General features: G+C 47.1%; 1 protein-coding gene across 4 annotated transcripts in view; it reads right to left on the reverse strand.

Annotated features, from left to right (window-relative positions):
- LOXHD1 (lipoxygenase homology PLAT domains 1) overlaps nt 1-26,950 on the reverse strand; it is a 141,341-nt gene that overhangs the window by 7,423 nt on the left and 106,968 nt on the right. For all 4 annotated transcript variants that reach the window (XM_074340031.2, XM_088797976.1, XM_074340030.2 and 1 more), the window contains 9 exons: nt 24,879-25,087; nt 23,848-24,033; nt 20,739-20,866; nt 18,350-18,467; nt 17,313-17,487; nt 15,575-15,760; nt 6,421-6,591; nt 3,566-3,698; nt 1,599-1,757 (listed from right to left, as the gene is read on the reverse strand). In XM_074340031.2, the coding sequence (XP_074196132.2) occupies nt 1,599-1,757; nt 3,566-3,698; nt 6,421-6,591; nt 15,575-15,760; nt 17,313-17,487; nt 18,350-18,467; nt 20,739-20,866; nt 23,848-24,033; nt 24,879-25,087 (1,465 nt within the window). The remainder of the gene's footprint in view (nt 1-1,598; nt 1,758-3,565; nt 3,699-6,420; nt 6,592-15,574; nt 15,761-17,312; nt 17,488-18,349; nt 18,468-20,738; nt 20,867-23,847; nt 24,034-24,878; nt 25,088-26,950) is intronic.

The raw sequence follows: 26,950 nt of genomic DNA on the forward strand, positions 1-26,950 counted from the left end.
CCTGTAGCTGGGAGGTGCCCAGTTGCAAAAGGGGCTTTGACCTGTCCCTGGTGACTCTGCTAGGCCCTCTGTGTCTTAGCTCTCAAGTCCGCACCAGCATTGCTCCCAGCATCCCTACCTAGTGATTTCTACAGGATCTATTGTACTCTAGCTGGTCTTTCTCTAAAAGAGCAACCAATAACATTGCAGCCCAAGAGGGAAGCTGCTACTGACTGAATTTTGTCCCCCTCAAACTCACACGTTGAAGCCGTAACCCTCCAGTGTGATGGTATTTGGATATGGGACCTTTGGGAGATAATTAGGTTTAGATGAGGTTATGAGGGTGGGGACACCAAGATGGGATTTGTACCCGTAAAAGAAGAGAAATAGACACCAGGGCGCTCTCTCTCTCTCTCTCTCTCTCTCTCTCTCGCTCTCGCTCTCGCTCTCGCTCTCGCTCTCTCCCACATGAAGACACAGCAAACCAGGAAAAGAGACCTCATCAGAATCCAACTATGATGGCACCCTGACATCGCACTTCTAAACTTGGAAACTGTGAGAAAAAAATGTCTGTTGTTTGAGCCATCCAGCCTGAGGTACTTGGTTATGGGAGCCCAAGGTGACTAAAACAGTTCAGGAATCACAACTCTTTCCTGCCCAGTTCCCAAAGGGAAAGCTTGGTCAGAGAGAGCCAATTCCAGGGGCCTGCAGGTCTCGGGTTGAGCGTGGACAGACATTGCTTTGAGAAGCTTGGGCTCCTGAAGGCTGGAGCCTACCGCTGAGGGCCCCACCTGCGTTGGGTATGCCTGCACCTGGCTGCTACTTCTGTCTGGTCTGCTTATTCTGCAAGGTGTGACCATGGGCAGGGCCAGCCAGGGGAGGCCATGACAGGGGATAGTGAGGGGAGCATGTGTTGTGACCTCTGCTCTCACTCACGCCTTGGGCCTACCCTCCTGGAGGCAAGCATGCCCTCAGCTTCCCCTTCCTCCTCTTTTCAGGGTCTTTCCTGCCTTTCAGAGCCGCAGGCCCTTTCTGGCTTCCAGTGTGCTTACCAAATGGTTTTAATTAGACAAACTGATTGCTGTGGACTGTTACCCAGGAAACTAAGACCCTTAATCCTCCAGAAATGTCTGAGTCCCCGGAAGGCCCTGGTGGGGGAAAAGCAAAGCTCCTTATCTGGGGTCTTCGGAGGCCACGACATTACCCTGGCTGCCTCTGGTCCCTACCCTGTCCACACAGATGGCAGCCTTTCACTAGGACCATGGCAGCAGCAGGCTTTAAAGCTGTATTTCTCTGTCATTATACAGCAATAGGACGGGAGAGGAAGAAAAGTCTCGCTGTCTGGCACTGTGTGATATACTCAACATTCTTCCAAAGCAACCGTGGGTTAAAAGGCTGGAGCACCCAAGGTCATCTGGTCTAGTCCCCTGCCTCGGGGGGTAGGCCTATGGTTCAGGCAGCTCAAACCCGTACAGCTGCCTCTTTCTTCCTGTCCCAGAAGCCTCCTGAATGAGGTGACATCATCCTCAAAGGGGACACCTCCACATGCCCTGCCATGTTGCTCAGGGTGCAGCCTCAGGCTCTCCCTGCTGGGGGAGAGGCAGGAGGCACATACATACACGTTGCCGTACTCCATCTCGGTGATGGTGATGGTCTTCACGTGCCAGACCAGCTCTCGCTTGGGGATGAACCGGTCGTTCCTGGCAAGGTGGCCCACACACACGGCAGCCAGGTCCCCCAGCCAGACGCTGTCAAACTCAAATGTGTCTGTGGTCCCCCTGCAGGACACAAAGGTGTGGCCACTGAGCGCTGCTCGTGCCCAGTGAAGGAAGGAAGCATTTATTGAGTACCTGCTGTATGTCAGGCACTGGTCTGAGGACCATAGAATGACCAGCAAGATCTGATGCCAGGCCTCCCTGCCTGGAGGGGTTCGGTCTAGTTTTGGAAGAAGACAATCACAACCATTAAAAAGCCTGACCAGCACCTGTGGATGGTAACATCCGAAGGAGTTGGGAGGAGGGTGAGGCCCTGGGCCCTGGGTGGTGGGATCAGAGAGCAGAGGGAGGGGGAGTGTGGGGGCAGAGCCCCAGAAAGTAGTTTCCAGGCTCTCGGCCTCACATAGACAGGTGCTGGCTCAGGTAGTAAATGGCCAACTGTGATTGCATGGCCATCAGCTGTGGCTAGTTGGCCGTCAGCTGTAACCAATGAGCCATTGGCCACAATATAACTGCTGTGGCTACGCTAGCAGAGAGAGAGAGAAGAGAGGAGGAGAATGGGGCTAGCAAGAAGATGGCGGCTGGGCTGGCAAGCGTGGATGGCGGTTTGCGGACAGTGTGGATCCAGCCTCCAGTGAGAGTATAGTGGCGCCAGAGAGAATATAGTGGTATGACTCCCCTACCTATGGCTCCGTGGGTGTTCCTTTTTGGCCTCACCATATCCTGCGTTCTTGTATGGGGAGCGGGAGCAGAGACCCCACAGGCCTCCCTGCATGACAAATGGCGCAGCGAGCAGGGTCTCCCGCACGACAGGGAGGAAGGGAAGAGTCCTTGGAGGTGGACCTGACTTGACAAAGCCACAGGATCAGAACAGTGGGGTGTGGAGGCGCAGACATTTCTGGGACGTGTGCTGGTTCGGCTGGAGTTGGGGCTCGGTGGGGGAAACGGTAATGGAAAGGAGGTGGGCTGTGGCAGTCAGTGGTGGTCTGTAAGTGCCAATCGAAGGAGCCCAGACCTCGAACTGATGTAGAAGGAGTTTAAATAAAAGGTAGAGTAGGTTATGGGAAGGCGAGACTTTATTTAAGCAATTCTGTGGGGAGAGGGGAGATGAAGTGGGCATCTGAGCAGTTCAGAGGCAGCTCGGATGTGGGGGAGGCGGTGAGATTCTCCAGGTGTGTCTGCCAAGCGGGAGTGGTGAGTGGCGGCGCCTTGATACGAGACCGAATTTTGATTTTCCTGTAAAGCATCTTAGAGGCTCTCTCTTCCCTTCCTCCTTTTAACTAGAACTTAACTCTAAGCTGTTTTATCTGACCCTTTTGCAATTTTATGGGCGAATGTCTTCCTTTTCAACTAGACAGTGAGCTCCTTGTGTGTGTGGACGTGGGATAACGTCTGTAGTGATTTCCACCCTGCTGCATAGTGGCCTCGCTTTAATTAATTTATTGTTGCTGTAGCTTTCCATTAACTTTTTAAAAATTGAAACACAATACTTATAATATTGTGTAAATTTAAAGTGTATAACACGCTAATTTGATAACATATATTGTACTATGATTGCCGGTGTCGTGATAATTAGCAGCCCAATCACGCTACATAACTATCCTTTTTTTTTTTTTTTTTAGTAGTTGGACTAATTAAGTTCTAGACTCTTCTAGTGGGCTCTGTTTAAATGGCGGTCCCCTCTTTGCTTTCCTTTTTATAAATCTCCTGTTGCCTCCCTAGGAGGTCAGCACACAGTAGGTACTCAATAAGTACTTGCAGTTTAGGCCCATAAATATGCTTATGACCACCTGCCAAGGGGTTGATCCTTGGGGTCCCTCTCTTACCCACCCCACCCACCATCACTCCCCTGTGGGCACCCCTCTTCTTACTTCTTGAAGACACGCTGTCTACCAGAATTTTCCACGAGAAACTCTTTGGATCGGTTCTTCCTGCCCTCCAGGATGAGCCAGACGTTCTCCCTGGTTTCTCCGCCATTGCCTGTTTCTATGATGATCTCATAGGCTGCAGTGGAGAGGGAGGGAGAGGGTCAGCGGAGGGAAGCGGCATCAGGACAGGAGTGCAATGGCCACTCCCTCCAGGTCTTACATTTGATCTCAGACCACAGCCTGGGCTAGGGGAGCAGGTTCAAATCCTCACTGTTGAGGCACTAGAAATAGACTGGGCACTGATCTGGGGGCCAGGAGGATGTTCCCATTTTATTTATTGTAGCAGTCCTTTTGCCTGGTGAACATGGTAGCTGCTAGGAGTGAAGCACCAGCCACTTCTACTTCCAGAAAGCAGGAAGTTTCCAGGAGATGCTGGGGCCTGGCTCTCAGGGATGGATCAGTCCCCGAGATGCAAAGCAAAGGTCATATAAAGAGAAGGGGCCCAGCTACAGAAAGGGACGTGAAAGCCCCAGGCAGGCAAGACTCCAGAAGAGCCTCAACTCTCTAGCAAGAAGTCCCACTCCCAGTCTTGTGTCAGCTTTCACTCTGGTGTCACACTCAGCATCACAGCCGCCTCCCCTGCAGTTCCCTCAAGCATGTCTACATTCATCCATCCATCCGACATTTGTTAAGTGGGTGCCACGTGTCAGGACTAGGCTAGCATCTGGTAACACTAGAACTCGATGTCTACCCTCAGACACACACACCGACTGGACCAGAAGACGGAATGTGGTAAGCTTGCAACAAAGGGCCAAAGTCAGAGAAGAAGAATCTGGCTCCCTGTTCCCTCCCTCATCTGCTAGTACTTTCTCCGTCACTCACTCCAGCCCTCTGCCTCTGTGCTATTCCTGGAGCACTGAGGCATGCTCCTGCCTCAGAGCTCTGCAGTGACTGACTGTCCCCTCGGCCCCCGATGCTTCCCTCTTTCTCCCCCACACCAACCCATACTGGTTTGACTCACTCTCTCACCTCCTTCTAGTCCTTACTTAAATGTCACTTCCTCACAGAGGTCTGCTCCAACTACCCTAATTAAAATTGCAACCTGATCCTCACTAGGACTCCCAGCCCGTCTTACCTATTGTGTTCTCTTGTCCTTATTGCCCAGTACCGTCTAACATGCTATGTAGTTTACTTATTACGTTATTGTTTATGGTATCCCCCCTCCCACCTGAATGTAAGCTCCATGAGGGCAAGGGTCTTCCCAAGTGCCCAGAACAGTGCTTGGCACAGAAGCACTCAAGAAATATTTGTTGAGTGAGTGAATGAATGACTGGGCTAATCCCAGGAAGCTTCAGAAAGGAGGTATCATTGGACCTTGGGCTTAAAGAGCCATGACGGATCAGCAGAAAATGGAGGAGCGTTCAAGGCGGAGGAAGCAGCACAAGCAGATACTGAGGGAGGTGAGAGGGGCGTGAAGACCACGTGGTCCAGCCTATTCCTCAGGGGCCAGGCCGGGCATAGAGCTAGCGCACAGAAGCACACAGAAGCAAGTGGCTGTTTGGAATGCCCCCTATGCATGTAGCTCTTGCTGTAGTAAATGAATCGGGGGGGTTTGGGGTTCTGGATCCAAAGGGATAGCTCTATGTCTGTGCCTTTAGCTCAGAGATTTGATACAAACAATGAAGATAAGGGATGGCCATGCATGCAGCCCAATGTAATGTCAATCCCAGCCGCTCAGCAACGCTTTTGCCTTTGTGACTACTCTCAAGGACAATCGCTGCTACCTGGAAAAGGTAGAATGAATCAGAGCAGAGGCAGGTAGCCAACAACAGGGAAGAGATGTCCAGAAAGTACATGACACCTGGAGAAGGGCGGGGCCTGCAGAGCCGGGGAATGGGAAATGGCTGAGCTACTGTCAGGGACTAGAAGCCATCACAGGATGGAGAGTGGTCCCACGGTGCCCAACTTATTTCCTAACACAGGGTAAGGCATGTTCTGCAAACCAGACACCCATGAATTCAAAATGGATTCTGGGTGTTGCTAAGGAAATGGTTTATCAGCACCAAGGAGAGGAGGCCGGAGCGCTAGGAACCTTCATGCTCACTACGATGAATTCAGGGAGGAGACTCAGGAAACGATGCAGATGAAGGACATATGGACGGTAGCACATTCTTTCCTGAGGGTCCTGAGGGTAAGGGAGAGAAGTAAGGTGTCTAAGCAAGGACAGCTAGGTTGATGAAAAAGAAATGGAAGTGCCACATGGAAGTGCCACAAGGGCAGGGTTTCTGTGTTATTCATTGGTGTGTCCCCAGAACTCAGAATAGGCTGTGGCACTTAGTAGGTATTGAGTACGTATTTGCCAAATGGTCAAATAAAAGTAGCTGAGGGTTGGGATGTTTAGCTCCAGCTGAGTCCTTGGTTCTCCCCAGGATGAACTTCCATCTGAGGACACAGCTGTGGTTGTCTGTCCCCTTAGGAGCAGCATAGGAGGGTGCAGCGCTGCCCTCTGCAGGTTCCTAGTACAGACAGATGGATCCAGGTGTCTCCTGGGCTCGATGCCCCTACTCTTCCCTCTCCAGTTCACACGCATCTTTCTGGAACAAACACAGATGCTGCCTCCTCTCTGCAAGCTCTTTGCCAACCCAGGTTCATCAAGCAACATGTAGGGTGCTTGCTTATGTACCTCCACAACAGTATTTCCTTCACTGAGCATCTGATCCCCCCTCCAGCTATAACAGTCTCTTCTCTGGATTTTTAAGCATCATGTCCCACCTCCTTCCTAAGCTAATTCTTGTTTAACACTGGAGATTGAGAGCAGCCATCACAGCTAGGCTGAGCCCACCCATCTCCCCACATACTGGTCTCCTCCAGCTCATCATGGATCTCATTGTTGGCGCAGGCAAAGTCGCGGAGTGTCTGTCCGTCCCCTTCATTCTTGGAGAACCAGCAGTCACACTGGAAGCGGAAGGTCTCATCACGGGAGTTGTCCTTCACATCAATGTAGCTCAGGTGCCAGCCAGGAAATATCCCTGTGGGAACGAGGTCGTGAGGACCGGGAGCTGCATGTGCTCTCCCTCCCCCATCAGACTTCCACTCCCCTGAGCCCCGTGGCTGTGTGCCCCTGGGTAAGTTCTCTGAGCTCTCTTGACCTTGGTCTCCTTGTTGGTGAAAAGAGGGGTTGGGTTAGATGATCTCTGAGGGTTCCTCTAGCCCAGCGCATATAATTATTTTTACAAAACCCTTAACTTGGGGTTCATAAACCCATAGAGGATTTATGTATGAGATTTCAGCAGTCTATGGGCCCTGAGAAATTGTGTTATAATTATACAGGGACATTTCACCAGGGAGAGGGCCTATAGCTTTATAAGATTCGCAATGGGCTCTCTGACCCAGGAAGTAGAACTTGGGGAGTTCACGAAGCTGAAGGATGAATCCTGTGACTTCCTGACACCAGTATCCACCTAGCTCACACCCATTATCCTTCCAGAATCAGTTCAGGCATCACCACCACTGCCCACTCCGCCTGTATCGTATATCCGCCTTGCTCCCATAGCATCCCTCACCTACTTTGGCCACATCTTAACCACCCTGTTCATATGTGTCTCTTTCTCCCAGATCATGAGCCTTTGAAGGCAGGGACCAGTCTTATTTGTTTTTGTTTCCCCAGTGCCTAGCATAGCAACTGGCATGTAGTTGTCACTCAATGAACGCTGAATGAATGTCATGACTTCAAGAACCTTTGCTGTTTGACAGTTACAGGAAGACTCAGAAGCTGCTCTTTCTTTAGGGGACGTTGTTAAACCTGACACATCTTGCCCTAATATTGAACATATAGCTGCTTAGTTGGAATTGGCAGGGCTTCTTTCAGAAGTGTCCCTCCCAAGTCATAGCTATTGCATATGAATTGATATGCATTTGTTGTGACAGCTGCAGGTTATCTGCATCATGCACTGGTTCCGTTATTCTCCACCCTTCAATGTCCTTGATAACTCGGAAAGCCAAGGGGCTCTACGTGGGGGGAAATCCCAGTGGTATGACAGGTTATGGTGATGACCCTTGCTGCTCATAATATGTCCTCAAAGTAACCCCGCCAGGAAGGCATGTATATGCTTTACTCTCACATCTTGCTCTCATGCCACGTCGGGCTGTGGGGGTAGTCCCATTGTTCCTACCAAAAACCTTCTCGCTAGGATCAGACAGTACCCAAAGCCACAATTGTAGATCCTGCTGCTGGTCTCAAAAGTCTTATAAGCACAAAGGGACACACAAAAATGGACACACATTTCCAGTTGCCCAATGGCTTGCCGTCACTCTCAAAATAAAATACAAACTGCTCACCTGATCCCTTTCCACTCCGATTTCATTTCCTACTACTTGCAACTTCACTTACTGTATCCATCTACACTGACTGTTTAGTGCTTTAATATATGAAATCTGGTCTTACCTCGGAAACTTTGCATTTATTTTTATAGCTGCCTGGAACAATACATCCCCAGTGCTGAATGCTCATCCTGTCTCATTACTGAAGTGTCAGATCAAATCTCCTATCTTTGGGAAGGCTTTTGCTAACCATACTATTTGCAGAAGCTTCTTTATCCCCAATTACCTGCCATCACATCACCATATACCCACTCCACAATCTGAAACAATTTTGTTCTTATTTCCTTGCGTATTGTCTGTCTTTCTCCACTAGGTTGCAAGCCCCATGAGAGCAGGAATCTTGCCTGATCTATCCACCACTCTGTCCTAGTGTCTGGAACAGTGCTTGGCACATTATTTAATAAATGTCTGTTGAGTGCGTGAATGTGTACTATTATTGAATAGGGAAGAACAAGGAAGAATGGCCGTGGTGGCCACATTTTATAAAGGAGGGAGTAATTCAAAGCCCCACTAGGGAACATGGGCTGTCCTAGTAGAACTGGTTATTTTATCCCCAATGTTCTAAAGTTTACTGTAGGAAAAATGCTTAAAAACTGAACCAGTGTGGGGCCCCAATTTTTCCAGGCAAGAAATGGCAGACTCTGTATGGGAGTGAGACTGACTGACTCCTGGGTACTCCCTGGGTTTCATCACGCCATCTACTACCTGCAATTCCTCAGTGGTTTTCCACATCTGATGGAATAAAAAGAGAGCAACTCTGTGTTTTAAATACTTAGGACCTGACTCCATTCACCATATTTCTTACGTCCATAAAGAAGAGCCCTTATGTAAATCCTCCATCCCAGTGAGATGGATTTATTAAGCATAATTTTGGCATTTTTTCCCTTTCTCATTAAAGGTCCAAGCTATTCTGAACCTGGCTTAAATTCCTACCTATCCTCTGGACAACTTAGGCCCCACCTCCTCCATGAAGCCCTTCAAAATCCTCAGGCCTACCGCATTCACTGTCCACTCACTTGGCCGTGGGCACAGATGGCTTTGGATATCTTTGCTATTGAGGTCATGATCATGCTTCAACTCTTTTATGGTGATTTTTACGTGTATCTTTAACTTCTCCAGTAAGATGTTAAGATGTGGGAACTATGTCTTATGGCCTCTTGATTGCATCACAGGGATATTGACTCAATAATAAACATAGAATTGATAAATTATATTTAGTATGAACTGTCAGTTTTTTATTCCAGCACAAACCCTTGAAAATATTGTTTGAATAAATAGATAATTTACATCTCCAAACAACTCCCCTAAAAATAACCTTTGGCAAGTTAAGGGTCCAGGTGGGTAAACCAATTTTCTTAAATAAGATTAATGGATTGTTTGAAATGAGATATGGAACCATCACAGAGCCCTAGCCATAAAGGAATACAAGAATCTAGTTATTATCTTTCTGCAAACACTTTCATATACACATCATCAGAGCTAGGACACCAAGGGTGACACTCTTAGATTTGGCAGACCTGGGTTCCATTCTCAGCATACTTACAAATGGCACACATTTTATTTCCATGCTTCAATTTCCTTATTTGAACAATGTGATGGGGATAAAATTGAGTATTTAGGAGGTCCTTTATATTTCTGTGAATTTATACTATTGAAAAGAAAACATGTAAATTCATTTTGTGGTTAAAAAATTCCTCATTTCACAATAGAGTTTTTATTTCAGAGGAAGTAAGAAGAAGAGCAAGATGAATTAGAAAATAAACACAGTTATAATTTGTTCACTATTATAAAAGCTCTCTCAATAACTGGAATTACAGGGAAGAATTAATCACTTATCTTGATTTTCCTCTAAGAACCATACTTCAAATAGCTTGAAGGATTTTTTTTTTTTTTTTACAGAATTCTATCTAATAAGTGGATAAGAAGTGAAAATTAGAAAGTCACCATTCGTAACCCTAATTGGTCACCACTGGATGAAGCCATTATATGAAGAGTTATGGGGGGACTTTACAATGGAATAATCAAGCTTACCACCCCTGGATCCACTGTTCTATGCGAGCATCAATTAGAGTGGGACTGCTGTGATGTAATATGAAGTACACACGTACGAGTTCTGACAATTAAGTTCGCGAACTCATCCTAGAAAAAGTGCTACATACCTCATTGCTAAATATCACTATGGTCATTTTCAAAGTACTCCCCTTGGGAAGCTATACACCAATGCCACTGCTTAGTCCACCCTTCAAAGCAATTTTGGAACTCTTTTTCTGGAATGGCCATCTGAGCTGTTGTCATATTACACTTGATGTCCTGAATGTCACAGAATGTCTTCCTTTCAATATTTCCTTTATCTTTGGTAAAAAAAAAAGAAGTCATTGGGGGCCAGATCATGTGAGTAGGGAGGGTGTTCCAATACGGTTATTTGTTTACTGACTGAAAACTCCCTCACAGACAGTGCCGTGTGAGCTGGTGCATTGTTGTGATGCAAGAGCCATGAATTGTTGGCGAAAAGTTCAGGTCGTCTAACTTTTCCATGCAGTCTTTTCAGCACTTCCAAACAGTAAACTTGGTTAACTGTTTGTCCAGTTGGTACAAATTCATAATGAATAATCCCTCTGATATCTAAAAAGGTTAGCAATGTTGTTGCAACAAGTTCGCAAACTTAATTGTCAGAACTTCATGTACTACCTTTAAAGTATTTTTGCCAAAGAAAGTTGAACCTGAATCTAATCAAGCCTTGAGAGCTCCTGTGTTTCCCTAGAAATAAGACCTAACTGGAAAATAAGCCCTAATCTGTCTTTTGGAGCAAAAATTAATATAAGACCTGGTATTATTTTCGGGGAAATACGGTACCTCTTGGGTGAGTCAAGCTACCGTATTTCCCTGAAAATAAGTCTGGGTCTTAGATTAATTTTTGCTCCAAAAGATGCATTAGGGCTTAATTTCCGGTTAGGTCTTACTTTTGGGGAAACATGGTAACTTCCAGATAATAGAAAATATGGGGAATAAAGACACAATGATACCATGAAGAAGCAAACAGGTCCAGAATGCGGAAATTCTATAGATCATTGGACTCGGTTCCTTCAACAAGTTAATGGCTTAGAAGAATAAAGGGAGTAGGCCCTGCTCTTCATTAAAAGAGGCGAAGGAGCCATAACAATTAAATGTAGTGTGTAGACCTTGTTTGCATAATGATTCAAACAAAGTCACAAATACCAAGACATTTTTTGTGTTATTAAGGAACTTCGCATATGGAGTAGAGATTGGATGACACAAAGAAATCATTGTAAGTGTGATAATAGCATTGTGATTTCATAAGGAAATGTCCATTTTAAAAGAGCAACATACTATATATCTTTGGGATGAAATGACATGAGGTTTAGGATTTGATTTTATATCTTCCAGCAACCAAAAAGAAATTAAGAAAGAAAACTGAAAAGGGAAAGCAGGTATAACAAATCATAGTTCTTGAATTTATGCGACGGATATGTGGAAGTTCATTATACTTATTATTCTCTTCACTTTTGTGCATGTTTTAAAAATTTCATAAAAAAGAACTATTGGATAAACAAAAAGAGATGGAAAGGGAGATTCAGGGAAAGAGAAGATTGCTATGCTATTAACTAATCATTTGCAACCTGACTTATACAGTCATTTTTCAGGATCTATAACTTTTTGTGGAAGACTCTCAAACAAAATATATTTGTCCTCATAAATTTCTATGCAAAGGAAGCATAATGTAGCTTGAATATTTTTAAGCTGAATATGAAAAAAATGTGGCATAGAGCACTTAAGGACATGTTTAGCTGTCTTAGCTTATTTTAACATTTAAACTTCCATCCCTGGAGGAGAAAGCGACTATAAAGAAAAAATTAGGCACACAACCAGGACTTCCTGTCCCTCTCCCGACCCTAATATCCCAACCACCTGGGTTCAGTGAAGATATAGAAATGTTCCTTTCCCTGCCAATGATATGGTCCTGCTTTCAGATCCAATATCTGATTGAAGGGGAGGAGGCCCATTTCTCTGCCTACAAAGGGAAGAAGATAATATCAGTGACTCAGGATTTCTTTAAGTCCAAGGGCCGTTATGGGCCAAAGCAATCAGCAATCACATAGTCTTAGGCTATCCAAGGGAGGAATCAAACTCTTTGAAGAGCCTGGTCCCTATACCATCCATCTTAGTAGCAACAAATGATGCAGATGGAACTGTGTAGAGCTGTCCATGGTGCTGAACCACTTCTCTGTTCGTTCAGGGTTTTGACAACGATAAGACAGAAAGAATTGACTGTCGGGTTTTTGCATAGAAGAAAAACACATCAAAGCAAACCGAGAAAGTCTAGATATGCACATAATCAGTGTCAGATGTGGGCAGTGGTATTAGAGGGCTTAGTCATGATCACAAAGAGGTCATGGCCAGGACTACATTTTTTAAAATACTAAGACATAAGGAAAAACTCTGATGCTGGAGAAATGTGGGTTCCCTGTGACTGGAGCATGAAAATACAGGGATGGATCTAAGAGACCAAAATAAGGGTATGAATAAATTCTATTAAAATATGTTAAGTCCCTGCTATCACAAGCAGTATGATAGGCATTAGGGAAAGAACCATGAAGAAGACAATGACTTGAGCTGACAGTCAAGTAAAGGAGACAGAATACGTATGTAGTTACAAATATGATGACTGTTCTGGGAGGGGCTTCTAGAAATAGGAAGAACTTTCAGCAAGGAGGTGAGGACATAAGAGAGTGTGTTAATTATAAACAGGGACATGTAATTACGGCAGGGTGTATGGTGGGAGTTAGGTCACGAGGCAGGGGTCCAAATGGCTGGAATTATATGACAAGTCCAGAATCAGAACAGAAGCTAGTTTATGATGATTTTAGCTCTAGATTCTTCCTCTTTTTCTTGCTTAGAGGAATATAGTTGGTTTCTGAGCCCCAATTACCACTGAACTGCCTGCAAGAACTATGGAGATCCCAGCTGCCAAAGTTAAGAGCAATGAGTTTGTCACCTTGAGAATGATAACTCTGGACTACCTGGCCTCACTGGACTTTAAGCTGCTGCAGTTAACCCCACTGATATTAGGCTCTCTGATGGGACTGCACTCGTATTTGGTGTGTTTTATCTTGGCCTTGAATACTTTTCTGTCTAGCAGCAAATCCCAAGGCAGAGTCTTTGCTGCATGGCCCCTCTGCTCTCAAAAGTACTAATATCATGTCAGTGTGTGTTGGTAGCCAGGCAGAGAGTTGGGAGTTCACGGATGCAATGTGTTTCTTTGTGATGAGAGCAGGGACATACTTCCTGGGAATCTACTTTCTAAACAATGGTTTGCCTCTGGTGTGGATAGTGCAATCGCAAACTGTATGCATGGATGTTAGGGTAGACAGACCCCCACCCCATCTCACTCCTATTAATCTAATCTGTCAAATCCTTCTAATAAGGCTCATGATCACACAATCACAAGTGGGGTACAGTGCTTTTACTGAGCTACTGGTAGCCCAATTAAACACTGAAGTGACTGTCTTGCCCAAGTAATCCATTTGCTGGGTGTCATGGGCAGCAGTTCATCCCGGTCTTATGAACTCTCTGGGGAAGAAGACGGTCTTAATGATTATGACTCTTGTAGTAAATCAGACTTTCAACTACCAGACAACCTGCTACTAGTCCTAAGACAATCATAACGGATAACGAGAGGGTGGAAAAGAATTCAGGGGTCTTTGTTTTGTTTCCTTCTTAGGAAAGAGGAGTGATTCACTAGGGATATATATATATATATATATATATATATATATATATATATATATATTTATATATACGTATATTTATTTTTATGTATGCATATTCATATCAAGGCCGAAAGGAAATGATAATCCCTATCTCTGGGTATATTAGTCTTCTTGAGCTGCAATAAAAAAATATCATCGATTGGGTGGATTAGCAACAGCAATTTATTTCTCCCAGTTCTGGAAGATGGAAGTCTGAGATCAGGGCACTGGAAGGGTAGGTGTCTGGTGACAGTTCTCTCTTTGGATTGCAGATGGCCACCTTCTTGCTGTGTCTTCACATGAAGGAGAGCCGTTAGGAATATTTTGAGAATTTCCTACAAATATGTTTCTTTCCATAGACTCATAATGATGACACCTGAATAGACACATGAGGAAGAAATGTCTCCTTCCACTGAAGGCTTTTCTAGATAAGACATCCCCCACCCCACATCCTGATAACAAACATGTATGGGGGCACAGCCAACAGAGATAGAAAAAGCTGCCATCATCTCCTCATCTTTTTTTTTTTTTTGGCCCACTGGCACAGTGGCTGGGTGAGGGTTCAGCATGGCGATGGCAGGATGGGCTGGCACCTGGCATGGTGTACCAGGACAGGCATCAGATCTAGCATCAGAAGACATGGATTTGTTTTAGTGCCATCCCTTCCCTGCTATATGGCACTAAGTGAGATCTTCAGACTTCACAGGGCCTCAATATTTTTTGGTTGTACAAAAAAGAGATAATAAAATGCTGCAGTAATTCACCAAGTTGTTGTAAGGATAAAATGTTTGTATCTTTAGTACCTAAGAGAGCACCAGGCATGTAGTGAACACTGTAATGTTTGCTAAATGAATGACTGAATGGATATGACAATGATATTTGAGAATTGTGGAGTGCTGTGCACATATTTGTTATTGTATTGCTTTGAAGACTATTTTCCCTGTACCGAATATGAATTTATTTCATGTTATGGAAAATATTTAACTGTTTAACCTATGCTAAAGCAAAAGAGTCTAGATTCTCTTTAGGAAGAGAAGTTGTAAACTGCCAAGTTGGGTTTAATCAGTCACCACGACAGATGTATTGGTTTTCAATGGAGACTTGGAAGGACAAATACAACAGTCAGGACAGCTCTGGACCACTCATGAGGGAGACTCAGAAAGGCAGGAGAAGGCTTTGAGCAGATGCTAGTTTCACGGGAGGACAAGAGATCTGAGGTAGAATGGGATGAATTAAGAAGACAGTATGCTTCACAGGAGGTAAAAGTCGGTATTTAACTTTTCTAATTAAATAAAATAGAGCTTAAAGGCCCAATGTCAGAAAAAAAATGGTCAGTGAGGCCTGAAGACAACAAAAGGACAACCAAAGAGACATTGAGAACATGAACTTCATCACAATTACAAATGGGACAACGTCTCCTTAGGTACTTTGAAGTTAAAAATAAATTTCTCACTTGGCTTATATCCTATTCCATCATTTATAAGTGAATTTGACTAATTTTAGACTTGCTATTATAAATAAACAAGCATAACCCTTCATAGAAAATCCCTGGGAAGTGAATTTGGTGATATAGCCTTTTCTTTCCTTAATTTTTACGCCTGAACTAGGAGGACTTAATGCTCCAATATCACAGAAAATTAAGAACCACTCATCACGCTGGGAAAAAGCAGGAGGAACGAAGCTTCATCTCTAAAATTTGTCCAGAAATTTTGATGGGAGCATCAAAATGGTGGCAATCAGCTGTTTTCAGTTGCAGGCCACCCTGAGGTAGAAGGGTTGACACGCTGTCAGGGAGAGGGGGAGGGGCTCAGGTGGAGCGCTGAGGCCTGTCCCCCCGACCACCCTGACCTCGAGCGGGAGCTACCTTTATTGTCGTGCCAGACCCTCAGCTTGCAGAGGTGGCCCAGGCTCAGCATGTCGGGAAAGCTGAATGTGTCCGTGTTGTTCCGCTCAAACTTGTTCCAGTTGGGCGACTGCTTCAGGGCCAGCGTCCCACTGTCCCCGTTCTCCCCAAAGATGATGATGAACACATTGGCATCAGTGCCCGCACCTGGGAGTGCACAAAACAAGGGCTGTGGATACTGGCTTCTCCGAAACACAGCCCTCCTGCTCTGGCCTCGGTCCTTGGAGGAGCCAGAAGGGCAGATGGACAAGTTCAGGGTCAACGAGGCCAGGGGTGAGGTCAGAAATGACTGGTTAGTGTCCTGGGACTCTCGGGTCTCCAACTCTACCCTTCATTGTACCTCTGTGCCTTGTATATGCTGGTGCACTAACTGGAGTCCCAGTTAGCAAGTCTGAATGGTTTAGTACAAGAATTCATCTCGTGATGGGGAAATAAACCCACACTTACAAGGCACACCAGGTAGGCTGCCGTTATAGTTTAGAAATGCAGGCTCCCTCCGACACACCATGGGTTCAGAGGAAAGTTCCCCAAATCTACCTCTGGTTGACATTCTACACTAGAGTTCCTATCATTTGCTTAAGCCAAATAGAGATATTGACCCCAGTTAGAAAGAACATACTTCTGAAAGAGGTGACCCTGTGGATCTTTTCTGATACACACCCTGTGGTTACCACTGAATTTATCAATTATTTTCTGAGGGTGCATCATGAGGGGATTGGAGGGGCTTGAAAACATGTGGACACTTGGAACTTAAGCAAAAGGAGTAGAGGCTCCACCGTGAGGAGAAAAGGAAGAAGGGAGGTGCCAAAAACAGATTTTACGAGTTGTGCTGACTTATCACTTCTGCCTGAGATCCTACCATGAGAGCTTCATTTCTTTGGCTGAAGGCTTCTCTGTTGAACATGTAACCTACCAGGGCCAACAAGTGAATCCCTCACTAGCCATTTACAATGAGTGTGAATGAGTTTGCCAGATTCCTTGCAACAGCTCCTAGAGAACAGGCTTGGTGTAGGGAAGGGTCAGCAGGAGGCATTGCCTCTATGATGAGAGTATGTTCCCTCTCAGCTCCAGGCCTTCGCACACACGAGTGCTTTTGCTTGGAAGGCCCTTCCTCCGGTGTCTCGTCTGCCTCAGTAGCATCTGCTTATCTTTCTGGATCAGACTTCAGCACCACCTCTGGGAAGGCCTTCATGACCTGTGTCCCTGAGCCCCAGCTAGGTAAGGGGTCCTCCTCTAGGCTCCCCAGCACCTGTGCTGACAGAACCTCACTGTCGTCATTTCAGGAGAATGTGAGATCCACAAGGGCCGAGGGGCATGTCTCCATCCTAAGGCTTCAGGCCAAAGCTGGCACACAGCAGATGGTTGCCAAGCACCCGGATGTGGGAAGGAACCCCGAGCTGCACGGCACCTGGGTGAACGGCATCAGGAGGCAGCAGGAAGACAGAGGACTCTGAGTCATGCTCCATTTTCAACAGCGCTGAGCATACTGCTTGATAATGTTTCCCCACTTCTCCGAGGTGGGAGGGACAGAGCCAATTCAGTCATTGAGAGGAGATACTTCTGTCCACACAGAAAGTGACACACTGACTAACTTTTGGAAGGCCATCTAAGGAAAAGTGTCCTGACCGGAGCCCAGGGCCTGAGCCAGAACCTGAGGACGGTCAGAGTCGTGGGAGATGGGAGGGACCCTCTGACTCACCCAGGATGTCACTGGTCTTAACTATGATGGTGTAAGAAGTCGTCTCCATCATTTCCTCTCCGTTGATGACGGCGCACATTTCACACACCAGCGTCTTCTTGCCCTTCTGCTGGGACAGCCAGTCTCCATAGTAGAACATGGTGAGGTCTCCATTGTTCATGTTCTTCAGGAGGATCTGGGGGAGAGAAAGCGGCATGGGAACACCTCCCTCACCTCCACAGATCCCCTCCCTGCTAACGCCGCCTCTCAGACCCACGATCCCAGACCTGAGGCGACTTCTTCTGATTAGACCAACGTGTGGCATGGGCCGTCTCCAGGACAAAAACCCTGCCCTGTGTGCCTTGTGCAGGGTCTGAAACCCCCACCATGACTACCCTTGTTTGGGGACTTGGAAATGGGCAATTTGTCCAAACATGTTTCCAAGATTGTGCACAAGAAATGTGCGCTGCATGAATGGCAGAAAATGGACCAACCAAATCACGGTCAGCCATGAACACCTGGGACCAGTGCACCGAACTGGCCAGATCATCCTTGGCACGGGCACTGGCATATGGTTGGCTCAAGAAAAACCTGCTAATAGCTGACCAGGGGAGCAGGAGCCCGAGGGGACTCGGGACGGCCTTTGGTGGAACAGCGGATGAGAGGACTGGGTCAGGGAGCAGTAGAGGTCCAAGATGGAGAAAGAGGTAGAACCTACTTGGGTAATCACAGGGGCCCCAAAAGCCGCCTGGCTGCCCTGCCTGAAGTTCCCACCATTAGAGTCTCTCGCTGTGCCATTCCTTGCCCACGTCTCTGCACACTTCCGTGCATGCTGCATTCTCTGGCAGTTGATTCACTTTTGACTGGACACAAATAAATAAAACTATGTCTTCTGATTAATTCACATCAAAGGGGCCTAACTGGATTATAGAGGGAGGGTTGTGGAATAACCCTTTAAGATGACGTCTGCACTTTATCAAGGTCCGCTGACTACCCAAAAGAGCAGGAAGAAGGGTGGGCCGTGGGTGGAAGGGAAGGCGAGGGTGCGGACATTTTACCCTCTCCAGAAACCATTCAGGCCGGCTGCCCAGGCCGTCGATTCGGATCCGCATCTTGGTGAACGGAGCGATGTCCAGGATCTCCATGAGGAAGGTGTCATTCTGCTCCCGCTCAAATCTGGGGGTGGAGAGAATGGGCATGAGGGAGGAAAGCTGGCCCCATGGAGGGTTCAGCTCATGCCAGAAACCAAATTCAGGGGAAGGAGAAAACAAGCTTTTACTCAGCCTTTCTCTCAGCTCCCAGTGACTCTCTATTACCCTGTGTCTTGCACTGCAGATGTGTTCCCAAAATACTGGGTGAAGTGGGTTTGACTGGCAGGAGTAGCCCTGAGTCAAGACCGAATCTCATTCTTCTAGCCACCTAAGGACTCCTAGCTCCTCTCTGAGACTTGATTTCCTCATCGTAGTCTGGGGAGAATAACACTAGTCCTGGAATCTCACAAAAGTGTCACAAGGACCAAATACATGTGAAATCAACTTGAAATGTAAAAAAAAAAAAAAAAAAAAAAAAAAAATTCATACCTGGAAAACTGTACAGGGTCGCCGTGAATGGTGGGGCAGGTTGTGCACTGCACAACTCTAAATGGTGCCATTCACATTTTGAAAATACATAATCTGCACCACTGACTGCAGTGGCCCTCGATTGGGTAATGCTACTAATAACTGCCAAATGGCAGGTGGATAGAAGGTAATGTTGCTTTTGTTGCTATTACAATTTTTCTGCTGAATGAACTCATCATCTCCGAGATGCTCTATCTTTATTCCTTACTGCTCTTCCCACAGGGTGGCACATAAAATGTGAACTTCGATGCTGACTGATCGCTGACTGATTCCAGATGCTGCTGCTGCTGCTGCTAAGCCTCTGGGGGTAATGCAGGTAGCACTGAAGCTATGACACTTCATGACAATCGTCATGCCTTCTTGAATACGAGATATATTTTTAAAAACAGAGGCTACAGCCAGTGGGCCCTGGGACTGCAAATATTGCAAACTGAGAACTAATTACTCCTAGTCTTTAAAGGCCATGGGGGAACAGCAGTGCAGTCTAATCTCTTTTGATAACTTGCTCATGTGCATTTTATGAGTATTAGAAGAGAAAATGTTCTCCCTAAAGTCTGCCCGAAATCCCTCCTGCTCTCATTTAAGCCCAGTGCGCCCCTCTGGTCATGTGGATACTGGAAGAAGGAGCTCACAAATTCCCTCGTCAAGCTCATATCACATACAGAGTCTCTCACATAATCTTTCAACTCATTTGATCCCTTACTCTTGCCAGGTGTGCAATGCTGCAGATCAAAGGAACTTGAGAAGTTTGGCTTTGTATTTCTCCTTCATTTTCACCGTTAGCATTTAGCCACGTATCTCCATTTTATGGAGATTTTTATGGTGGGCAAATGTTCAGAAAGGGAGAAATGAACTTTTCTTCTAGAAGACTGCAGAGTGGATTACTTTGCTGCCTCACCCTTCTTTACAGACTAAACCCCACTACACCTGGATGGACCTCCTCTCCTCAGGGCAGAAGGCCCACATCCAAAGGGAAAGCCCTTCCTTAGCCCTTCATCCCTCTACCACTTACTAGCCGCCTCCTTCTGCTGCCCCAGACCCCCTCACGGCACCTCAGTAGACACGCAGTAGGGCTCCCACATTGTGGGGCTGCTGTTGGAGAAGTGGTCAGTCTTTGATACATGTTTTCTAATGCCTAAAATTCTTCTGAAAAATAGTTGCCTTTTCAACCTAAGGCTTTGGCCCTGGTTAGCCACAGGCTGTCCTCAGTCACAGAGACTCATGTATGAGTGGGTGCTGGGGTGGGCAGTCTTTGATAGGGGGTGGGGAACAGAAGAAAATCAGAGAAGGAAGGGAGTGAGGGACAGTCACAGTCCACACTTCCCAGATGTCACCTCTTCAGCTGCTGAGTAGAAGCTCCTCTAAGGAGATGAGCAGGGCAAACCCTGGAAAAGTTCAGCAGCCTTGTCCTGAGACAGAGGCTCAGGCGATTCCCAACGACACAATGCTATCAACTAATCTACAGACCTTCCAATAAACATTTCCAAGTGATGGAGGAAATAAGGAAGGAAGGAAGGAAGGAAGGAAGGAAGGAAGGAAGGAAGGAAGGAAGGAAGGAAGGAACAAAGGAACGAATGAAAGAAGGATAGGTTGGTTATGGGCTGAGGTGATCAAGGAAGCCTTCCTGGAGGAGGTAGACCTTGAAAAAGAAAAACCTTGAGACACAAGAGAGTGGTTGAAGGGCATTTCAGGAGGGAAGAATCACAGGGACAATGACATGAGGGTTGAAAGGCTGCAAGGTATGAGGGGGATGTGAGGGAAGCAGTCTGGTTGAGGGTGGAGGACTGGGTGTGAGGGAAGACAACGGGGAGAGGCTGCCCCTGGATACCTGGCCTTCTTTTTGTCCAGCTGCACTTCCTCTGTGCTGCCATTGATGCCGTAGAGGGTCATAAAGATGTTAGAGTCGGTGCCACCGCCGACCACATCCCCTGTCCACACCGTCATTTCATGGAGCACCTGCCAGGAAAAGGATGTGAGTCCCGAGCCTGGGCCTATTCTCTCCAGGGCAACACAACATGTTCTCCTACCTCCGTGGCTCTGAAAAGAGTGCCCCGCCCCCACCCAATCAACCGTGAATGACTAGAGGGCAAGAGTCAGGCTTTGTTACTCTGTGTCCCCCCACTGTGCTCAGTCCTGTACTAGAGGGGGTTCTGTTTCTGATAGAGAAAACGTGTGCAATAGAAACATGACTGAGAGCCCCAGGGCTCATTGATTTCTTTGTCAACTGAATTCCAACCTAAGTCCTTGTATTCTAGCAGCATATGGTGGCAGGACAGTGGCCTTTGGAGCTTTCCAAAGCGCCATTTGAATTCCAGATTTGCCACTGGCTAGCTGTTGAACCTGGGCAGATGCCCCCTGTTTGCCAGCCTCTGCTTTGTCCACCGAACGGGGAATAAACACTTTACAGAGTTGTGAGAGATACAGACACGGGACTTGTCACATGGTATGGTTTCAAGAAGCAGCAGCAGTTCTGGGTGACTGTCCCGCCGTCATGTTGCAGCCCACACACACCCTGAGCGTCAGTGAGCAAGGAACACTTCAGAGGTGATGCTTAAGGGCGCTCTGCCTCCACTCACCTGGGAAGCGGGACAATCACATATTCTATCTGATTTTCTTTTGCTTTAGTTTGGGATGTTGCCCTTTTACCTGAAGTTTGCCCCAAAGAGTATATATTCCCTTTGTCTGTCTCCACCAGAGGGGGAAGGAGCAGGCTGCCCTTCCTAGGACAGTGGCCTCACTGAAGCCCCTGCCTTGGTTCTTCCTCAGAGAGCCGGCCTCACGGCAAAGGGGGCCATCTTTATCCATGATATGGAGTGCCTTCTGGTCCTGGCTTCTTACACCGCTCCTTTTCACCAGGTGCCTGGGGACTAGCAATTAGGTCCCCAATTCAGCCTGGTATACCAGCCAGACATGCTTTGCCAGGAGCCAGGAGGCTCAAGCCTCTTCTGGTCTGCTAATGTGTGACCTTGGACAAGTCATCTAGCCTCTCTGGGCCTTGATTTTCTCATATAGCACATGGAAATAATGCTTCCCAAAAGCATTATTAGCAAAATGGTTCAGGAGAGGCTTGCATACGTGGCCAAGAGAATGCCAGGCTAACCATCTCCTTTGTAAATCCCTGACTCTTCCCTTCCCTTGTGGCTGCCACATGGTGTTGTCACCTGTACAGGTGCCTGGTGCCCACTAACCAGAAGCTTTAGAATTCAGAACCCAAGTTATTCACCACATTGTGCCTATTGGGTGCTGGTTGCTTTTCAAGCACCAGCTGGAATCTTTGCCACGATACTGCAAGGTTAGAAGTAGTATTTTCAGGCCTGGCTCGGAGGACAGGTTTGCCGAGGCAGTAATTGAAGAGGCTCTTGCTTTACCAGGAAAATCCGCTTAGACCATCTAACAAGGGCCTCTGTGATGGGCGCAGAGCTATTGAGAATGAAAGCAGGAGCCGGATGCTTTTTTTTGCTCTTACCCAGACAGGCATAAAAAATAAAATGATCAAAATGAGTGCTTTCTGGCCCCAAGGAGACTGGCCCCTGAAGGCTGGTGCCTCCAGACTCCTATGTTCTCTGTGTCTACCTTTCTCTCCTTTCATACAGACACATCTCTTTTTATGTCACAGGTGTGTTTCCAGAAAGAGACACAGAAACAGGGCTTTGTAATTCCGGTCTGCTATCAGACGTCCTGGGGAGATGGCCAATGCAAAGAACCCTGCGGTTCTTTGTAAAGTGACAAACCTGTGTTCTTTTGAAACATGAATAACAGGGATGTGAGTCCGGATTTCCATGGACTAAAGAGCTCAGAGGGAGATGCAGCGGCCCTGAGGGGGGTGTGCATGTGTGCTGGGGGGTGGCACACACACCGGCACACACATGCCCACGTGCACACTGGGAACTGGGTCAAGACAGAGGTCCCTGGAGGAATTGTATGCTCGCCCACACCGACCATCTGGCCACAGATGGAGATATCTGGGGAAAGGAGGGGCGGCTGTCTATGTTGTAGAAAGTTCTGCCCTCTGGCTTTCCAGTAGGGGAGGGGCAGGCATCCACTCTCCTGCCTGCCAAGGTTTTCACAGCCCATAACTCAGCCCTTCCTTCTGTTTCAATATATAATACAGGCAGGGCATGCTCAGGTCCAGGGTGATTCCTTCTCACCTTCGTGGGCAGCGTCTGAGCTAAATCTTGTAGCCCATTGGTTTGGATTCAGGGACTGAGATGAGGGCGGGAGTCTTCTTGACCCCACAGCTCTCAGAGAGAAAGAAAACCCTGCAGAGTCACGTGAACCAGAGGCCTCTGGGCTGCCAATGGGCCACGTATCCTTAGGCTCCAGTTCCCGGGCATCCTGTCTCCTGCTCAGCACTGACTTGTAAGTTTCTACAACGTGTCCCAGGTCATTTGGCCAGTTAGAGGTGGAGCCAGGACACGAGCACAGAGCTCCTGCCTTCCAGTCTTTTCCACTTAAGAAGGGCCTTGTGCAGACAGGTCTCACTTTACTCTGAGACCCAGAGGCTCACAGAATCCTGAATGCCATCTGTCCCCATCCCCGTCCTACCGGTGTTAATGGAGCATCCTTGGAGAATAATGACTCTGCCCATTTATGTAGAACTGGAACCTTGCAAAGCTCTTCATGGACTGTTCATGATCTCATTATTTCATAAGATCTTATGTGGAACAGAATGGGAAGCATTATTTCCATGTGCTATATGAGAACACCAAGGCCCGGAGAGTCGAGATGATTTGTCCAAGGTCACACAGTAGCGGACCAGAAGACTTGAGTCTTCTGGCTCCTAGCAAAGCACATCTGGCTGGTATACCAGGCTAAAGCCTCTGCCAATGCCCCAAGGACAGTCTCCTGCTTCCCTCACTTCCATCTCCTCACTGCTCCACACCCCCAATCTGCAGTGCCTTTGCTGTTCAATGCACACACAGAGGCCCCTTCTATACCTTCACCCCAATGTTCACCACTGTGGCATCTAGAAGGTCGAAGACGCAGGAGGTGAAGCCATCTCCTCGGTCCTTGGCGAGCCAGCAATTGCAGCGCAATGTGTACCTGGTTCCTTGGGTGGGCACGGCCAAACACAGCTCATCCACCAGCCAGCAGCTCTCCGGGGAGGCCCCATCATGGCCCAGCTGGAAGGGGCACATGGGTGCCGTGAGGAGTTTGGCATGACTGGAAAGGAAGCCCTGTCTGCTCAGCATCATGCAGTTTCCTCCTTCAGTGCTTTCCCAATGTTCTCTGGACTAACTGACCCAAGTCCTTTCCATGAGGGGAAGTGATTTTGAAGTTATTATTAAGGTCTCTAATTGGATGACTTTGAGTTAATCAAGAGTATTCTGGGTGGGTCGGACCTAATAAGGCAAGCCCTTTAAAAGAGAGTCTAGAGGTCAGAGATGGAAGAAGTCAGAGAGATGTGAAGCAGAAGACATCTCTTATTGGCCTTCCATGCTTCGGAGAGGGATGCATGGCAGGGAATGCAGGCAGCCTTTGGGAACTAGAGGCGTCAGTCCTATAACCACAAGGAAATACTCATAGATATCACCAATAACCAGTGAGCTTGGAACAGGACCCCAAGCCTCAGATGAGACTGCAGCCCTGGCCACAACTTGATTTCAGCCCAGTGGCACCTTGGGAGGAAGACCCAGCTAACTCACCTCTGGATGTCTGATCAATGAAATTGTGAGATAATACGTTTGTGTGGTCTTACGTTAGTACGTTTGTGGTCATTGGTTACACAGCAATAGAATACGAGTACACAAGGCGTCCCTATTGGTAGGTGGATAACTGGGACCTGGAGGGGTGAGTGACTCACCCAACATGATGGCAGAGGACAGGAGGTCTTGCCCCGCTACCTGCTCTGAGGCACGTCTCAGGTTGGTTGCTCTGCCCACCCTCTACGTCCCATCCTACCCATGGAGAGGTCAGCTCCTCCCTTCCCTGGGGGTGGTCAACATCCTGAGGCCCCAGGGGCCAGCACCTCTATTTTCTTGATGACGCCCACATCCAAGCCTCCGACGTAGAACTCCTCCACAGAGCCGCAGCTGAAGCCCTTCTTCCCTCGGGGGTGGTCTAGCCAGATTCGATTACTGCACTCGTCATCCTCCCCAGTGAGGATGACGAAGGCCCGGCTGTCGGTGGCTGCATCCTTGTCTTTCCCAGTGGTGACTGAGACATAGTAGGGAATAACTGCAAGAGATCACGGGAGCCCAGCCTCAGAACAGGCCAGGTGAACCAGGGCAGGCTTGGAAATGAAACTCGGAGACTTTGTCTCCCTGCCTCTGAGACAAAGTGCAATGGAGCTTTCCAGATTGGCGAGTTATCTATATTGAGTGTCTACTCTCCAAGGAGTGAGGGAATTGGTAACTCCCCAGTGAAGAGCAAAGAGAGCATCCTTGTCACTTCAGAAAGCCCTGTGACCAATTATCTTAGCTGCACCTAGCACTCCCATGTGAAACTGGGTAAGAACAATAATCTTTCCGCAAGTATAGGGGATGCCTGAAAAGCTTACCGCAAGAGCAAAAATGAGGTCGGCAAAAGCAAGATCTCACAGAAAGTAGAAATTTAGGGAAGAATAATAAAATAGTATTATAGATGTAACGTAGTAAATGAAAGTTCTAGAAGGCACCCATATTCATCCATCAAACTATATTCATCAGCATAGAAACGTGCTCATGTAGCATGTAGTGTAGTATAGAGTTCTAGTTGCCCACCCAGTATTTATTCTCCTTGCAGCTAGGGGTGGTCATGACATATAAGCTGATAAGTTTGGGAAAATTTGTTTTAAAGGGTCTGACTTAACTGGGAGGAGCACCTTTTGGCCCCTTCCCCTTCTAGTCATTTTGCTGGAGTGTGGATGTGATAGCTGGAGTTTCAGCAGTCATCTGGGAACTATGGACAACCTTTAAGATGGAAGCCACTTACGAGGTTGCCAGAGTGATTCAGTTGAAAGAGGCTAGGTCTCTAACTTCACTGGAGCTGCTGCATCAGTATCAACTGCTTACCCTTGAACTTTTATGTGAGAGAAAAGGAAAATCCCTCACTTGTTTAAGTCGCTATCTCCAGGTCTCTGCCACTTGTAGTTACTAATTGATATAAATGGGAAACCCTTCTCCTGGCTCGTGTTCCTCAGTAGCTTGAAAGACACGGCCTTGATGTAATGGGTTATAGGTTATGTCATCTGTGTCTCTGAAAAGTTTCCAAATTAGACCTTCCTGGATGGAATTACCTACATTGTTTTTTTTTCTGCGCCTGCCTATGACCTTGATTTAATCTTTATAAGGAGAGTCCCATTGGCCTTGCCACAGTAGATCACAGTGCTTAATTAAGGAGAGGCACATTCTTGCGGGTCCTGTCATTTATTCACATAGTGAGAAGGTAGAATATATAATGATCTGCTCTCTCTGCTCAACCCCACAGACCCACCATGTGGTCTCCTGGAGGGGAAGAGAGTGGTTGTCATGCTCTATATTTAAAAGAACTGAACAGAAAGGCAGTGCATTTAAATGTCTGATTGACAAATATAGAACTGCCTTAGCTCAAAAGTCTGGTTGGAAAAATGAGCTTGTCAGGAGATTTCAATATTGTTTTACAAAGGAGGGAAAAATGGAAGCCCAGAGAGTGACTTTCCCAAGGCCTCGTGTATTATAGTCAGAACTAGAAGTGGAACTTAAATCCCCCAAAAGCCAGCTTGTTTCCCCCACCCACCACGTCATGCCTTAACTGTGCATGGCCAAGGCCTTTGTGTGAAGCTTTACTAACATACAAAGGATTCGCATGGCCGCGGTTGCCTTCTGTCTGATGAGACTTGTTCTAGGTCCTCTCAGCTGAGTCTCTGTCCTGAGAGTCTGGGTAAGGGCAGAGTTTACAATGATACCCTCCTGGGGTTGGATCAGCGGATGAAAAGCGTCACCACTCTAACTTCCCTACGTCTTTGTATCCCCATCTATAAAGGGGACGAATCCCTGCCCTCTCACCTTTCAGGGTTGCTGTGGGGATGGAAGCAGGCGATAGGTGTGCAAGCTGTGTGCAAATTGCACGATGTTAGATTTA

This window comes from Rhinolophus sinicus, chromosome 4, assembly GCF_057876585.1.
Source record: "Rhinolophus sinicus isolate RSI-liver-muscle chromosome 4, RSI-T2T, whole genome shotgun sequence".
Taxonomy (NCBI): domain Eukaryota; kingdom Metazoa; phylum Chordata; class Mammalia; order Chiroptera; family Rhinolophidae; genus Rhinolophus; species Rhinolophus sinicus.